Source organism: Cantharellus anzutake (genome assembly GCF_015039405.1).
Source record: "Cantharellus anzutake strain C23 chromosome Unknown EI90scaffold_64, whole genome shotgun sequence".
Taxonomy (NCBI): Eukaryota; Fungi; Basidiomycota; class Agaricomycetes; order Cantharellales; family Hydnaceae; genus Cantharellus; species Cantharellus anzutake.
Window position 1 is genome coordinate 136,136 of NW_024067014.1, and position 17,294 is coordinate 153,429.

Consider the following 17,294-nt stretch of genomic DNA (forward strand, 5'->3'; position numbering starts at 1 on the left):
AACCGGCACGTTGGCTGCTGGCATGGTTGGCTTCAGCACTGCAACACGCTGCACATCCATCTCCGCTGTGCTTTGCAACGAGATTATCGCACTGCCCAGTTCCGCCCAACATCACCCACGTTTTGACCCTGGCGCAGTAATCCACTTCATCGTTCGCGTATTTGTCCGATTGTTCGTACAAACGCAGTCTTGTCAGATCATGCTACATTGACAAGCCAGCTCTGTAACTGAGTCGGCTATCATCAACAGGTAACACACGTGCTTAGAAACCCAGCTTCCTCAACATTAGGGGGTTTCACGGTAAGCTAGATTGGGCTAAACTGAGAGTCTAAATCGAGTCTAAACTGCACAATACTGGAGCGAGTTTTGGAGCGGGCTTAAGCCGCTGTTAAGACACGATTTGAGGGCGTTCACAGTAAGCACTCTAAACTGGAGTCTAAACTGGAGTGTCCCTGGGTTCGTTAAATCCGTCTGAGGTATCAGGTGCTTGGCTTATGTAACCATGCAACTGGTAGTTGAAGTCGACGTTGGGCACTTGTCTGTCCACACTTTCCTCCTGACTCACCACCAGGGCTGATAGTGTGTGCTATGCTTCATGATGGACTGGGTGTATACGCTCTGAAATGGATGATTCTAGTTTGAATGTAACGGTTATAATGCCAGTCCTATCTCAAGTTCCATCACTAGCACCGACTGTCCCTATGATTCCAACTTGCACTCTTGCCCATGGAGTAGGACAGCGATTGATAGCGGGTACCATTACATGTGGGATGATGCGCTTGTAGAAGTACATATGGATTTGCTAGTAAATTCACAAATGAAAACGGATGTGCATTGAAAATTTTGGGGATGAGCTTGTATAGGTAAGGGATATATAACGGGGGTGTCGGAGGTATAGGGGACTATCAGACCCAGATTGGGGCACTCATGGAAGTGGGGTGTGGGTTGTATCATGAACTGGTGCAGCGGTATGGCAAGTCTAAAGCATGCATGTAAATTATAGCGTCCTTCGGCACTGGAATGAGACTCACTGGTTGAACACTAGCACAGGCGCTGCACAAAGGACAACATCCAAGGGAGAGGGGTTATGCCTACCCAACGTGCCCGCTGTGACTGAAAGAGGACAAATCCTTGGATCCGTGGGATAACTGTACAGTACTAGAGGGACATGGAGTTTAGAGAATGATAAGTCCGAGTTTAGAAAGCTGTTTAGAGTTGAGTTTAGACCAGTTGGGGCGTGTGAGCCCCAAGAGCTAAACTGGCTAAACTGGTCAATTTTGCCAAGACTTTTCAGTTTTGATCTCAGTCTAGGATTTCAGTTTAGACCTCAGTTTAGACCTGTTTAGAGTACCGTGAAACCCCCTATTATATGAAGCTCACTCCATCGAGTCTCACATCGTGCGGCCACTTCCCAATAACTCATTACTGTTAGGAACATGCGCGAAAATAATCACGGGTACGACAAAGGTGAATAAGAATCAGAAAAGGAAACATTGTAGTAGTGGGATGCAGGTGGCGAGGGTGGTATCTGGGTAATTGTGGGGAACCCTGTGATGATTTGGGGGGGGGAGGTGCGGAATTTAAATCGTTGGTGGTGCGTCCTATAATGAATGTGGAGCGAGGTAGATGCAGGTGAATCGATGAACGCTAATCATGCAACAAGTTTCGCTTGCCAACACGGCAGAAACCATGTAAGGACATGCGAGCTGGTTTCAAGCCGAAGGCGAAATATTGTCCATGATGTCCGTTCGGTATCCGAATCATCGACGTTGTCTCGTCGATCGTTGGGACTTGGATGGTGTTTCTTCCGCCATAGCGGCGGTGAAACTCTGAGCACCAGGAGCGGCGCCATGTGCCCATGCAGAGTATCCCCCCGGTGGCATAGCTTGAGGGGTCGTCGAAGCCGGCGGTGTTTCATGTGAGGGGGGAGCGGTAGGTGCCGTCGCGACCGCCTTGCCTTTGCCCTTATCTTTTGAGGATGCACCACGTTTGGAGGAGCTAGACGGGCCAGGGACTGGAGAGGGCGAAGTCGGATCCGGAAGCTCGAGGGTAGGTGAGGCTGCAAAAGTTTGTGAAGGACCAACATATGTTTCAAACTGAGCATTTGAGTTTTGCGTGTCCTCGCTGGTCCCAGGCTCCCATGCACTCCATGTTTGCTGGGACACCACCTCTTCTTCGTTGTCTGCTGAAACCGTCACACTGTCGATGTAGTGTGAACTGGACGCTGCGTCTTGCATCATCTCATCTTCGTGGTCATCTTCGTCCTCACTTTCCTCATCCTCTTCGCCGACGCGAGCGGCCTCGATGTCGTCATCTCCTTCCATCCCAAAATCCCAGACGTCGAGGAAGGTGTGTTCCTGGGCGTTGCTTGCGGCCACGCAGAATCGTTCGTCAAAGACGACTTGCCAGACACCAGTGATGTTGGTGAGTAAATCACGAATGACAGTCCCATCTCGCGTATCCCACATCTTGAGCGCTCCATCTGAGCCAGAAAGGACTTTGAATTCATCGTGCTGGAAACAAGTAATAGCACCAGTATGTGCAGAGAGGACGTGTTGCAGGGACCCAGAAGTTGGATCCCATATCCGAAGCGTGGAGTCTGCCGCAGCAGATACAAGGGTAGTGGGAGAAAGGGAGAGTAAACCAACGAGAGAGGTATGACCAATGAGGGTGTGCAACAATTGACCAGTCTTGAGCGACCAAATTCTAACGCTCCCGTCCATTGAACCCGAGCAGACTTGATTGCGAATGGAATCCAGCACGACACTATAAACTGTAGAGCAGGAAAAAAAATTAAACCCAGTGCAAGAGGATAGCGAGTCGATGCCTACCTTTCTGTGTGTGCCCTGTTAAAGTAAACTTACAATCTCCAGTTATAATGTCCCAGACACGAACAGTAGCGTCATAACTCCCGGACACAAGTGTGCGTCCGTGGGCGGCCAAAGCCCTCACAGCGTGCGTATGACCTTCTAGCAGCCTGATGTGATATGGATTTTCACGCACGTCCTCCTAATGACCGGTCAGCCATTATTGATAACTGTAGACAATGTAATAATAATGCCCCACCTCAGCTGGATCGTCTTCCGTCGTATCAGCCCCAAAGCATCTATACTCATCTTCACCCCTCCCGGGCAACCTCCAAACCCTAAGCGAGTGATCCCGGCTGCCAGTAACAATCAACGTCCGCTTGGGCCATTTCTCCTTCACACCACTCCCATCATCCTTCTCAATCCAAGTCGGCCTCACAACCGCCAAACACCTTACAGTACTCGTATGTCCCCCAAATACATGCGTGTTTCTCCCTGTCGCAAGATCCCAAATTCTCACGGTCCGGTCAGTCGAGCCGGAGACAAGCAAATCATAATATTTGGGAGACGCATGAGGATTGCGGGACACAATCCTTCTCGAACACACCGCGAGCGCCCACACACCACCTTCGTGTCCCTCCAAAATCCGGATTTGCCTCCCATCAGCCGGATCGTACACATGAATGGAATGATCGTCCGAGGCAGAGATGATTCTTCGACGAGAGAACAACAGACACGTAACGACTGAGGCACCATGAGCAGGGAAGTGTAAACGCTTGGGTGTTGTCTGAGTCCAGCGGGAAAGGATCGTGTGGCGAGCTCTAAAGAGAAGCTTATAAGGGTGTGGAAGGGGTAGTGAAGATACAGTGCTGCCACGTCTGAAAGCAGGCGGGTGACGCGCGCGGTACTCTTCCACTCGCTGAGCAAAGGCAACCTCCGAAGGGCCACCGAACCATGTTCCGGTACGTTTGAGAAGGTTCATCCATATGACAGGATCGGAATCAACTAGATTCCTCCAAGAACGGGAGACTCGAGCAGCGGCAAATAAAGCGGAAGGCGGCAAGAATTGAAGGATGTTCGAGGCAAGTTCGGGAGGAAGCATCCCGACGAAATCGCGAGCGAGGGTGGGGGTAAGGACGGAATGAATCATGCGAAGCACTTGGAGTGGTGAATGACGCAGGAGGGTAAGAATGTAGTGGGATTGAAGGCCAGGGGGAGTGAGATGTAATGTGTAAGCAGATCGGGAAGAGCTAAGAGTGTCGTGAGTGAAAGATCCGGCTGAAACGGAGCTTGAGCCTCAGTAGAAGGGTTAGGCGCCCATAATACTTGACCCGCGGGGCTCGGCTGGGGTGATGGGAGTGGTGATGGAGGTGCAGCATGAGATCGAGTCACAATTTGATCAGACGGACGAGCCTTCTTGCGAGGAGGCGGACTGCGAGCAGTATCGTCTATACCTTCCATCACAACATCGCCACTGTGAGGATCATCTACAGGACTAGTAAGACCAGAATCACTATGCACCCGCTTTCGAACACCAAAGCGGTCTATAGCCTCGTTTAATCCGACTACTACCTCCTTATCCTTTTTCTGATTAGATGAGGATGAATTCATCATTTGCCACCCTTCACCTCCGATGACATCTTCGCCAGCCCATTGAGGATCAGTGTCTTCATCCGAATCACCTGGATCATGGAAAACAGCGCGAGTTCCACCAGGGAAGACAAGTGGGAATCGACGCAAAGACCGCGGCACAGGCGCATGCAGCAGCGGATATAACTTGGGATCTTTCAAAGTCGGCTGCGGCGGCAAAGGTGGCAATGTGATGGGAGCATACGTCGTAGTAGTCGTCGTAGTCGTCGTAACACTAAAGAATAACCGAGGAAAAGGGGGTCAACACGACGAAAGACGCGTTGTGCAACCAGTGGCGTGGATAATTCACTCACACAGTGGTTTTTTTGGCTGGCCCAAGGATTATCTGCGGACCTTGTGACAAACCATAGCTCTGGTGTGTCTGCTGATGACCCCCCGACATTGGGTAGCTCATCGCTGGCTGGACTCTGCACCGAGCGGCAAACCTGTAAGTTGCACGGCGGCTTGACGCTCTGGTGTAATACGGCAGAACGGAGTTTGGCGGAGTTTATGCCTGTACATCCGAATGCGTGACATTCGATCCATTCGAATTACATAATTTGAATTTCGCATCAGTAAAAGGCAATAACGCGCGCGCTCTCGGCTCACACGGAGAATCGCCCGCAGATATCGGCGCGTGGAGCCAAAAAGATCGATTATTTTATTCCAGGTGTATGTGGTTGAATGGTGATCTTCGAGAAAATTCAGTTCAACCGTCAACGTCATGCATACATTACATGCACACCAGTACTGAAATTCGACCCCATAGAACATTGCTTACAGCGTTATCGTACAACGCCAGTGTTGCGCTATAAATACAAAAAATGTGCATACACAGTAGTGTAAGTCCAGAACGGGATAGCGAACGGCAAGAAACCCAAGTAGGCATGAGGGAAAGCTGCGATGCATGGAAAGCATATCACAATGACAAAAACAACCCCCAAATATCTCACGATTCGACAAATTAATGACATGTCATTTTGACATTAGTGTCATACCTTCGCCAGGGAGAGATAATTTGGCATTCTTCCCACTTTTCCTCCTTGCCCTAGCAGCAAGTACATCACTCCTCCTCTGACCTCTTGCATAACTGTCCAAAATGGCTCGAGTCTTCTTGTCTGCTGCGGCCATCGACCGTCTCGGACGGGCCTGTTGTAATGACGTCCGCTTAGCGGTGACGCCTGACAAACGTAATGTCTTAGCGGGACTGGTAACAGCACCGGCAGTCCGCTCGCGTTGTTCCCCCAACTTCGCGATGACCTTCGAGCGAGAGATGCGAGGTCGGCGAGAGGGTGTCACGCCTGCTTCGAAAGTCATCCCCGTTTTGGGAAGGAGTGTTGTGGGAGCGGGAGTGGCAAGAGTAGAGATAGTTGTATCGGCTTGTTGCGGATCTGATATCGGGTTGATGGTCGTTGAATTAGGGGAAAGAATCCTAACTGCAGAGCAGCGCAAAGAAGTGGGAGGGGACTTCAAGTGTGCAAAATCAGAGGATTTGAATTTAAAGCCTTGAGCTACAGGAAGCTTTGAAGGAGTGGCGGATAGGATTGAACTGGTGGGTGAAAAAGTAGATCTTCCAACAGACGAAGAAGGTTGAGCCCCAGAAGGTTTCACATTCCCGACGTATCCAAATTTACTGGCCAATCCACGGGAAGAAGCAGAAGACAAGACACTGCTCGAGGCTGTCGAGTTCCTCGTCCCAGATTTGGAAATTCTCACGCTCCCAGAAACGCTCCCATTGAGTGAAGGCGCGCGAGTTTTGGCAAGAGAGGAAGCTGTCGGCGCGAAGAGTGTGGAAATGGATGTGTCTCCATCCTTGGTTTGATTTTTCGACAAGAAATTCGGCTTTCTCAGAAGCCCGATGGAGGAAACGGTCCCGCTCGTGGTTCCAGAAAGCCGCGAAGATCGAGAATATAATGTAGATGAACGAGCGCTAGACGCGCTGCCCAGCGCACTGGAGGATTTGGTGGTACTCAAAGCTCCAGATCCTCTGCTGGAGGTAGACCGTCCCTGGGTGGTGGAAGTGAGGGAGGGTATGCTCGGACGCACCAATGGTTTTTGTGACGGAATTGGCGGGGCGGGGCGGGATGGTTTTGCAGGTGCCTCCAAGGGTGTAGCAGTTTTTGGCTTGGCTGGCCGGAAACCGACAGAAGGTGCAGTGGGCTTCGTGTGGTTTGGCGCGTGGGTTATTGAAGTGTCTTTTGCAATCGCAGGTTTCGACGAGGTAGAGGTCGCAACATCGCCATCCTTGCTCTCCCTTGTGGGAGGGACTCCTGCAGGTGCTACGGCCGCACCCTCTCCACCCACAACAGCGGTGAACACGCTCTTCATGACGGACTTGGCTGACTTCTTCAAAAATCCGAATCGACCCATAAGGCCCTTCGGTTTACCTAATTTACAACGCGATTGATTCAGTTTCATTTGTTGAGGACCCGAAAGACCACCACTCACTGCTGCCAAGCACGGCATTCTTTCCAAGACTTCTCCGACCGACGCTACTTCTGCGTCGTTGCCCGGTTTGACTCACTCGAGCTTTGGACATCGATTTCCTCTTGGCAGCTGTTACAGCAGCCTCAATCTTCTTATTCGCCATGGCCGACAGATCCACGACTTCCTTTGCCTTCTCTTCAAGTACGATCGAGGGTGCTATCCCTTTCATGGAGGTTCTCGCTCGTTTCGCAGCTCTTTCCTCACCGGCCAGAGGAGCAACTCCAATTTGGAGAACAGACGGTCGAGTGGGAGTTCGGCCGCGAGAAGCAAAGGACGTTCGGTTTGGCCTTGGAACGAGATGAGAAGTTCGAGGCTTGACCCCTGCGAGAGATGATTTGCGTGGTGAGTTGGAAAGACGTTGTCGAGCGCGTACCCTCGCACGGTCGTCCAAAATAGAGGGCATCCTATTATGCGAAGGGCTAAGAATGTCAACGGGAACCAAATGCATGAACGAGCTCACTTGTTGAACTCGCGCTCATGGGCAGCTACAAAGCGTGAGTACCCTGCTGCTTCGGGTGCAGGCTCAGGCTCACGAGCGCGCTTCTTACTCGCCTCGTTGAAAAAACCAACGGTAACGGTCGCAGGAAGGTCATTCACAAGCAAGCGGCGATTCATTTCTTGCAGAATCTCCGCACGCAAACTCGCTTTCTTGGCCTCGTCCATCGAAACACCAGGCATCGGTGAGCGGAACGTAAACTCTGTTGTCGCATGTGTGAGAGCGAGGTTGAATTTCGGCGAGGCTTGACGATTTGGATGGACATCAGGGGTTCCGGGAAGGGCGTCGGAGGGTTGAGAAACAGATGGAAGAACGTGGTCTGAAGAGGCGCTACCAGAGTGCGAATCGGGCGTTTGAAAACTCTCAGTTTTGTCGAATGTTGGGGAGATGGGGGATGAAGAAGGGAAAATTACAGATTTGCCTCTGAATGGAGAAGGCATGGCATAATCTGGAGAAGAAGGTGGCTTCCCCACGAGTCGAACTGTTGATGCAAGACCAGCCTCGTTCATATACACCGAATTTATTGATGTATTTGGCTCGGGCTCGGGTTCGGGCTCATTGAAAGGTTCGAACTCTTTCACATCGTCGTGTTGCAGTTGAGACGAGGGATAGGTTTCGGTCGGGGCAGGGAGGCTTGTCATAGAGCTGGAGGCCAGCAGGTTTGACTTGGAAGAGGAGAACGATCCATGTAAGAGAGTGGCAAGTGCTTTTATCGAGGATGTCACACTGGAAGCTAAGGCGACAACAAAGACGTAAATCGGCCCTATATCATTTCAAAGATAACTTAGACCTTACATTTACTTGAGCTTTCGCCGGTTCCAAATTCATTGATCGTGGATAGGTTTTGGAAGTGTGTTCGATACTCCTGCTCCGGGGGCTCCTCGATGAGAGACCAGGTCTCGCTAGGTCGAGGCGCAACTATTTCGCCACTATGGGTCTCCTCCGCATTTCCCTCCCCGCTTCCGAGCTGAGAATCGATCGCAGAAGGATGGTCTCTGCCATATTCTTGTAGCTTCCCGATCAGTTCTGGATTCTACAAGCAAGCTCAACCCTCTAAAACATCGCTAATCGACAAAAAAAACCAACCTTTCCTATTGCTTTTATCCCATGCCTCTTGCATAGCTGCACAAGCTGGTTGCGTTTAAGGGAGTGAAGAGCAGGAGAATTAAGCAGAATATTATCTGACGACATTGGAGACTTGTAGAGGCGAGGAGTAGATTATAAACGTGTAGAAACGCGCCAGGACCCACGAAAACGTAGGATCAAGCCTCTACTCCGGGACTATGAGGAAATGCAAGCTTTTGGGATGTTGTCGCGCTTCAGAACTGAATGTGGGGCCTTGTTGAACACGAAGAAGTAAAATGAGCCCCGGTGGCAACAAATATGTACACACAAACAATCACACTCTATTAAGCCCTTCCATTCAGTCCCCACATAACCACAGACAGTGAAGTGCCTGGAAATCATTGGAGTCGGGTAACGCCTGCCTGCTATCTAGCCCATTGATAGTCCTGAGAAACCGAAGGATTAAGCCCTTCATACAAGTGCGTATCCTGTTAGGCAGGATGCCCCTATACCCTGTGACTCGGTCAGGGGTGGAAGAGACTTTTCATGCTGCAGAGTAGACTTCATCTCGTATGTTCTTACCCCGCAAGTCAGGTAAGCTAGAGATTGCACCTCAGCTAGGATTCATCCCGGATGTGCCTTTAACTTAGCCCAGAATTTATGTTCTCCCCTGAGATCAAGGAGTGACAGGTCCATGGGACACAGCCGTAGGAGTGAGATACGAGCAAGTGGGTATAACACTTTGCGGAACTCCCCTGACGAAACATCCATTGTCTGATACTGGTTTCAATTGCGGCATGCAGGCCGTGCAACGTTAACGGTTGCTGAGGTGAGTACCCCAGCCACACCGGTCGCCACCGGCTTCGAACCGAGCTATATAGATCCCAATTTTTCCACTTCTATCCTAAGCCGCAGCCCGGCGACCGCCACAGCGCAACCCGACCCAGACAAGATCGAGATGTGCGTTGGGGAGAATGAATTGTATGTTGGTTATCGTGCCTGATGTCGGGCGCGCCATCGCCCCACCCTGCAACTAGCTTACGTTATTGAGAGTGGTGGCGTAGTGTTTCCTTTCCTGGTATGTAGGCTACCATGCTTGTGCGCCATTCAGAGTGCTTTTACTAATAAAGTGAAAATTTTACGTTTACGTCTTTCCTACGACGTCACTGAGGTGAGATATCACACCTTGTTTTTCTAGTCAAATTCCCCCCCGTGTCAACTCGTGTTCCCCAGCGCTTCACGCAAGGTAGTTTTCTTCCTTGGATGCAGCCCACGTACAGCGCTTCCAGACTAGGTTTTAATATGTCGATCCCAATGATATCACTCCCAAGTCCAAAAGCGGAATGGCTATCGAGAGGGAGTGTTGCGCAAGCCACGATACCTCCAATGAAGATTGCGCCGGGCGAATTCGGCATGTCGTGGACAGCCGCCGGATCAATTCGAAACGTGTCAGAGCGAAAACGGGACATTGGCCGGTTACTTCCTAGTATCAACCTGCCTCCATACGCAACCAACGATCATCTCCTGATGCAATACTTGACCCTCCCAACGTCCCCTTTTTTCACGACCGGTAAGTGTGTCCTCGCGTAATGGGAGAAAGCCACCAGGATCACCGGGGATGCCAGACACTTGCATAGGGTCTGAGCTATAGGCGCCCACGCGATTCGTGAAAGATTGAAGATGGCGGGGCGAATGCAGGCATGATCCTCACGTAGGAATCGAACGGAAGAAATGACGTCAAGGAGAGCAGGTTCAATTCTTGAACCTACCTCGACCCTCGTGCGATGGTTTTAAACCTTCTTTCGTAGGTTGATCTGTCTGTGGGGCACACGCTGCGTCATAATTTACAGACTTTGAATACGACTGCGATTGGTCTGATCTGGACTTGCTCTGGTAACACGATCCCCATTCGATCTGCACGCACGCATTGGCCTTACAATTCACGATAACACGATAGAACTCTTGCAATTCGGTGTGAACCGGCCTTGCGAAAAGCGTACTGAACAAGTGGTTAAAGTCATTGGCCTGTTTGGGTTACTCCATTACTCGTGAAACTCCCCTATCTCTCAGAAGACGTTCGGTAGGCATGATGGATTCAGACTTGTTCCTTATGATGAAACGATCGGCAAATCGGAGGGGTCGTAATCCACCTCCAGGCACTGTGCCACTTTTCCTCACTGATGCCCATCAGTCATCAATTAATTTCTTTACTGTCTCGTGGTAGAATTTAATTTCTGTTGTGACGGCAGGAAAGATCAACTATTGAGCTGATTGGTTTCAGTGTCGCGCGTCGGTGCAGTGCGTGTGTAAGCGCTCAGGAACATGCATGGATTCCGTCCGAAATAATAGTGAAGCATTTTTCGGCTGCCAAAAAATCACGCTTAAAAATGTTTTTAGGGCTGGTCGTCATCGAAGGGGAAAGCTTCCAGGCACTTAACCAGTAGATTGGCACTTGGCTCGTCGAACCGAGAGCTTGGGGAAATTGTTTTTAGGGAAAGAAAAAAAAAACTTAAGGTAGCCGCTGGGCCGAAGCACACCATCAGCCCAGTGTACAAAAACACTCAACACACCCTGTTTTACGGTCTTCCAGGGAGCCTGGAGACAGTTCAAGTGTTTTTCCACCCTCTAGCTCGGAACCTAGAGGACCTCGTCGGATAAATTATGTTCTACTTTAACGACGATCTCGTACTTCATTCTGATGCTCGTCCTTCCAGAAGCTCGTTACTAAGATCGGCAACACCCACCCATCCTCAACTCGTCCCCAAGTCATGGACTGCAGCTCTCCGGCCGTCTCTCGAAGTCGTGGCACAGGTCATTGCGAATGCCGTCCTCGAGAAATTCGACCTCATAACCTGGCCTCCTCGTCTATTTGCCGCCATTATCTTGGCCAATCTACTCAGCTCCGCATCCTTCACGATACTTAGGGTCATAAATGTGTCCTCGCTTACAGCGCTTTTGAGGGAATCTGTCCGATAAACAGTGAAATGGGTATCAATATGTTTCGCGGAAAATCACCTCAGAAATTGGCCAATTGATGAGATTTTTATTTTTAATACAGTAGAATTGTATTCTAATACAGTATGTTAGCGCTTGCACAGCCATTCCACGTTCGCCGTTGATGATGACTGTATCAACGGGGAACTGGCTCTCAATCTTGATCCTCACACTGGACACGGCCAGGTCATGTCAGGCATTTAGTTTCGCTATTTGATGACTTGCGGAACTTTCGAAGATGTCCAAATGTGATTGCTATCATGAAATGCTAGGATGTCTTCACGGAACTCTGGAAAGTTTGACAGCATGGCCATCATGGAACCTTATGAGTCCCTGGTGGTGCGATGTCATTGGAAATGCATTCAGGAGCCATAAATATGGGTTCTGGTGAAAGGTGAGTCCTTGTGTGGCTCTTCTCTGAAGTGTATCTCAATTCTTGTTCTCAGTTCTTTACTCCAACTATGCCATAGATGTACAATCTTGACTACTATGTACTCAACAAAGACAGGTGTGCATGCTGGAACAATGACCACATCATGGGGTTGGCCCTGCCCCCACTCCCAAAAACACCGGCACAAGCATTCCAGCAATATTTTGCAAGGGGAAATGCTCTCTTCTTGCCAGGCAACTCCGATAAAGTCCTGGATGCTCTGGATGCTTCAACACACAACTTACTCCCAGAAGACTGGATTGTTCCATTTCCACAAAATTGTAGGGAATTTGATTTGCATCCTTGGATAAATCTGACATTGAATCCATTCAGGGGATGCACTTCCACTGGGCGATCCAACATGGATTCAATGTGAAACCTTCATTTCCCAGAAGCAGAAGGCTGGGCAGGAGTGCAAACAACATGGACAAGTGGCTACTGCTGTCCCTTCTGTGCAAGCAACGGCCATAACAGTCACAACAGCTCACTTTCTTGTGCCCTCTCTGTAAGGAATGGATGGTGGAGCAGTGTTTATTACTTTATTTCTTGTTGTACACAACTGTATTTACATTTGTATAGCTCGGGCTTGGGTAAAGGGTTCTTTACTCTTTACCCCCACCCCTGTCAAATCTAAGCTCAATACAGCCTACAATCTTGACAGCTAGAGGACTGAGGAGTCACCCAGGTCGGAACCCACACCGACCTTACACTCTCCATCTCAACAACCATATACTGCATACCCAATTGCATACCCACTCTTGCCCTTTCCCAGCCAACCACCAATATTTCTTCCTCCCTCTCCCCCTATTGCCACCCTTGCCTCAACACCTAATGCCCAGCTGCCATCAAAGTCTCCAAACAAAACAGAAGGTATGTGATTTTTTTAACTTCAAATTTTCACTCATCACTAGCTTGCATGCAGAACTACTCGAAATCTGCTATCAATGCGACACATTGAATCCCAGCAAGGTCACTATGGAAGCAAGTCTCTATTTACCCATGGACTGCTCTGCCTGTTACAGGAATGGGTTCCGGGGAACCCAACCTGAGCCGTTCAGCTCACTAATGGAGGTGGCTGCGTAGCCATCAGAGGGAGAGCAGAATAGGATGAGGGTATGGGAGTACAACCTGTGTGTCAGCCAACGGTAACTTGGCGCTCCTGAGAGCGTACCGGTAGCGAGTATGATGTGGGCTCCTTGAGGGAGCCACCTGGCTGTCTGCTAACGGGGACTTGGCACTCCTGGGAGCATGCCGGTAGCGGGTGTGCTGGGAGTGTCTGGCTAGTGGTGACTTGGCACTCAATGGAGCGTACTGGTAGTGAGGGATACTGGGACTCCCAAAGGGAGTCACCCAGTTGGTGGCTATCGGTGACTTGGCGCTCATGGGAGCGTACCGGTAGCGGAAGTTGTTGGGGAAAGCGGGCTGGTGGACCAGTGCACGGTAGTGGGTGACCGTGGGAAGTGGGACCCGCGGGTGCGTGGCCAGGCATCCTGGAGCTGCCTGGACTGTATCCTTCTCCTGAGGAGGTGGGATAGGCTACAGTTCCTGATAGGGAACTTCTGGTTGGATGGGAGTAACCACTCGACCACCCGGTGGACTGGTGGGAGTGGACAGCAGGAGGTTGGGCATGGGAATGCCCTCCTCATTGCAGTTTTGTCATGGAGAGGAGGAATAGGGAGGTGGACATGGTTCCAGGGTTACAGGTTGAGTTTACAGTGGTGGCACAATGGTGAGGATGTTACAATCGCGGTACAAGGTTTTTGGGTTATGTATTTGATAATGAGAAAACATCTCGGCAATTACCATACATGTCATATGACTTGTATCTATCTAATACAAATGTTATAATGGCCAAAGGAAGTCCTTTGGAAATCAACAAATCCCCCAGCCAGCACCAAAACCCAGTGGGAAAGCTTGGCATGGGGTTTGGCAGAGAATGAAGTGAGAAGAAGTAAGAAATATCTTACCTGTGTGCCTGGTCTATAGGAGTCTAGGCCCATTTCCATAGCAAAGGGCCTCAAGGTCTGGTTGCCTGTCACGGACCATAAGATTCTCCATTCCCATAACACTGCCACATTCGCACTCTGCAAGGTCGAAGAAGGAATGGGTGTTGATGTCACCAAGCATGCAATTGGCTACCTTCAAACTTTTGACAGAAAGCAATGCAAAGATATGCCAGCCCAACTAGGGACTGTGGATCATATGGACAAGGCATTGGGAGCACTTTGTGGCTGCATGTCCCAGGCCCGAATGAGCAAAAAATTATATATTGTCAACATGGTAAGTTTCGAAAACAAAGTCCATGTGATATGATATTTACACATTGATACACCAACTCACCAGAAACCAGTGCCTAAAGCTGAGGACCTTGGGAAGCATGGAAAAGGTCATTGATCCAATGTGGTCAATGATGCTATTCAGTCCAACCCTGTCAGAGACCGGATGCAAGATGAAGGAAACATCTCCATGGCGGAGGGCTTCAGCCTCAGCGACTTAGACCAGGAGCGCTGTGCCTAGTTACATGTCTGTGCCCTAATTTACTTACTGGCAACAAGAACTTGAAAGAGGGAAACTCTAGTCGATTTTATCACTAGGGTGTAACCTATCTACAAGTTATGTATATATAGTTACTTGGGGGGTGGGCCTGTGAATGACGGGACCGAGCAGAGCGGAGCTAATGGAGTTACATGTTAGCTGACTGAATATCACCGACAAGTTGGGTTACGGGTTTTAGCAGAGTGACGGCTATAACCCAGAAATGGAAAGGAGGGATTGGCCTGAAGGTAGGCTTGCAGGGCAAGCAACTAAATTGCCCAGTGGAGGTGGGAGTGCACTAGCGGATGTCAGAGCTGTCTGGAGGCCTTCAGGGCTCCATACTAAGGAAGGTGTAGGTAATATATTGGATTGAGGGGGTGGTGACCATCGAGGGAGTCGGAGGTGATTGCAGAATATGGAGGCTCCGAGGTTAGTGATGAAGGAGTGGAGGTAATCTGGAAGGAATGGAGGAAGTGGAGGGTGATGGCCATGGATGGATATGACAAACCCGGCCTCTGAACAGTACACTATGCTTGAAAAGCAGTGGGAATGTCAGAAATGCCGTGGTTATTGCTGGCCACATACATGTGCAAGGGGAAAGCATCTCCACCTTAGCAATGCAATGATCTCCTTATGGGCACAACAATGGGTATGTAATATTCACACAATCACACTAACATCAGTCTTACATTTATTATAGACTGACAATGCCCCTGGTGTTGACCTGCACAACCCCCCAGCTCATCATTGGTTTGATGTGGCAGCTCTGGGGAAACAGACTAAGGCCATCAATGAGAAACAACGCAAAGAATCTATGTGATGACATACCACCAATTACTCCTACGGACTCCAAAACCACAACTACACTGACCACTCCAATAAAGAAGGTGAAGCTTGAAGTCACACCAGAAAAACAGCAGCCTGGAAAGGAACCAATAATCCTTTCTTCTGACCCAGTAATGCCAGCAAAAAAGGATGCAATAATCCTTTCTTCCGACCCCATAATGCCACCCTTCCTCCATCATTGCATATCCTGAGTCAGAACCAACATTATGGATCTTTCAGCTTCCCCTGTCCCCAGGAGGAAGGATCCTGTCATTCTCAATCTTTGCAGCAATAGCTCCGCAGATGATTTCCCCAAATCTGATGTAGAGTAATGGATTCGAAAATATATTTGTTATTTAACTTAAATACACAGTTCTAAGCCAAATAACCTGAGTGGCTAAACCAGCTGCATGTTGAAAGTTCAGTAACTGAATACACAGCTTCAAGAAGCAGTGCCTTTACTGCATCCCTATTGCCCCTGGATAGCATGGTGTCAACACGATTCCTATTGAGATGCAGCCAATGTTTGATTGAAGAGAAAGCCTCTTCAAGTCAGGGGAGTAAGGGGGGAGGAAAACAAGATGGATGCCTCTGGAGCCAATGAGATCAACCTTGAATAAACACAAAACATATGCACTGGTTGGTGCACATTTGCTCCAGCTCATCAGACTTATGGATTGATGCATTATCCATAACAAGAATGGACCAAGGGAGGGGAAATCTGTTCATGTGAGGAGGATTGACCAGACAAAATCGTTGAATGTAGCTGTTGTATAGGCACCCTCCTGAATGTTGACATGGAGGATGCCTTCAACAGTGAGTGCAGGCAGTATAGAGTACCTGAGAAGGGGGGATCAGTAATGAAACACAGATTTGGAGTATATCGGGTACTTACTTAGTACCTCGCACAAAAAAGTCCTGACCACGTGATCAATCACCAGATGGTGCCCAGCCGTGGGAATGTGAAGAAGTATTTCAATTACAACCAGTCTCATCAATGAAAACGAGGTGTTCCACAGTGTAATGCTGACTGGTATGCTTGTCACAGCCATGCATTCCAGCCCATTCCCGGCCTGTCCCAATGCCACCTGAGCCCATTCCCACTGCACAAGCATGAGCATGAGCCCCAACTTCATCCCTGATGGCCCCCCGCTCACCCCCTGCTTGCCCATGGTTCCCCAGTACTAGACCAGCTCCCCCACTGCCACACCAACCTCCCCACCCTGAGTCCGCCTCTGGCACCACACCAAGCATGACTCCTCTACTCTGCCCACTTGGCCCTCACCGGGCTGCTACCATTCCCATGCCCGACTCTGGCCCAACTCCAAGTCCGGTGTTATGGGAATGGACCTAGAATCTTATGGTCCATGACTATAGACAATCAAACCTTAGCCCCTTCAACTTTATTTCTTTGTCAAACCCCATGCCAAGCTTTCCCACTGGGTTTTGGTGCTGGCTGGGGGATTTGTTGAGTTTCAAGGGACTTCCTTTGACCATTATGATTTTTATATTAGATAGTTAGAAGTCATATGATGTATAAGGCAGATGCCGGAACTGTTCTCTTTATCAAATATACAATCTCAGACTATCACCCAGTGATTGTAACTGTCATCCCAGTGTGCCACCACCTGTAAACCTTCCCTGTAACATCTGACTTGGTCCATATTGATGTCTACATCAATATTCTTACAATCCATGAGGAATGTTAGAACGCGGAGATTCGGACGACTCCGGAATGGAATCGGAGACTTATCATGGAAGGACCTTGGCCTCAGCAACTCATGCGGAGCGCTGTGCCATTGCTGGTTGTCCTAGGGGTCCCTAATTTCGGATCTAGCAGAGGGAAAGTCTCTTGGGGGGAATTCAAGTTGATTTCGGACTGAGGTTACAAGTTACTAGGTACATTGTATATAAGGAGGGGTCCGGAATCAAAAGGAACAAGGGTAGGACGAAAGGAGACAAAGGGAGATGGAAAGAGGAACAACACCGAGGGTCAAGTGTTTGACTCAATGGTGTTTCCCAAAGG

The 17,294-nt window shown here is 49.6% G+C and overlaps 4 protein-coding genes across 4 annotated transcripts; 2 read left to right on the forward strand and 2 right to left on the reverse strand.

Moving 5' to 3' along the window:
- Positions 1-1,760: 1,760 nt before the first annotated feature.
- Positions 1,761-5,203, reverse strand: EI90DRAFT_3146940 (WD40-repeat-containing domain protein; the record flags this gene model as incomplete). The annotated part of the gene is made up of 8 exons (XM_039065480.1): positions 1,761-2,182; positions 2,219-2,773; positions 2,832-3,009; positions 3,046-4,057; positions 4,093-4,294; positions 4,322-4,671; positions 4,751-4,790; positions 5,188-5,203. The coding sequence occupies 8 exons, from the start codon at positions 5,201-5,203 to the stop codon at positions 1,761-1,763; spliced, it is 2,775 nt and encodes a 924-aa protein (XP_038911245.1).
- Positions 5,181-8,776, reverse strand: EI90DRAFT_3076485 (uncharacterized protein). Its single transcript, XM_039061655.1, has 5 exons — positions 8,506-8,776; positions 8,215-8,452; positions 7,384-8,152; positions 6,885-7,327; positions 5,181-6,823 (listed from the first exon to the last, which is right to left on the reverse strand). Exons 1-5 carry the CDS (start codon positions 8,608-8,610, stop codon positions 5,412-5,414), a joined length of 2,967 nt encoding a protein of 988 aa, XP_038911246.1. The 5' UTR covers positions 8,611-8,776; the 3' UTR covers positions 5,181-5,411.
- Positions 8,777-11,145: 2,369 nt separating this feature from the next.
- EI90DRAFT_3130229 (uncharacterized protein) lies at positions 11,146-11,460 on the forward strand (the record flags this gene model as incomplete). The annotated part of the gene is made up of 1 exon (XM_039064282.1): positions 11,146-11,460. The coding sequence occupies one exon, from the start codon at positions 11,146-11,148 to the stop codon at positions 11,458-11,460; it is 315 nt and encodes a 104-aa protein (XP_038911247.1).
- A 198-nt stretch (positions 11,461-11,658) lies between these two features.
- Positions 11,659-12,457, forward strand: EI90DRAFT_3292310 (uncharacterized protein). Its single transcript, XM_039067324.1, has 3 exons — positions 11,659-11,872; positions 11,925-12,189; positions 12,242-12,457. Exons 1-3 carry the CDS (start codon positions 11,823-11,825, stop codon positions 12,377-12,379), a joined length of 453 nt encoding a protein of 150 aa, XP_038911248.1. The 5' UTR covers positions 11,659-11,822; the 3' UTR covers positions 12,380-12,457.
- The last annotated feature ends 4,837 nt before the right edge of the window (positions 12,458-17,294 follow it).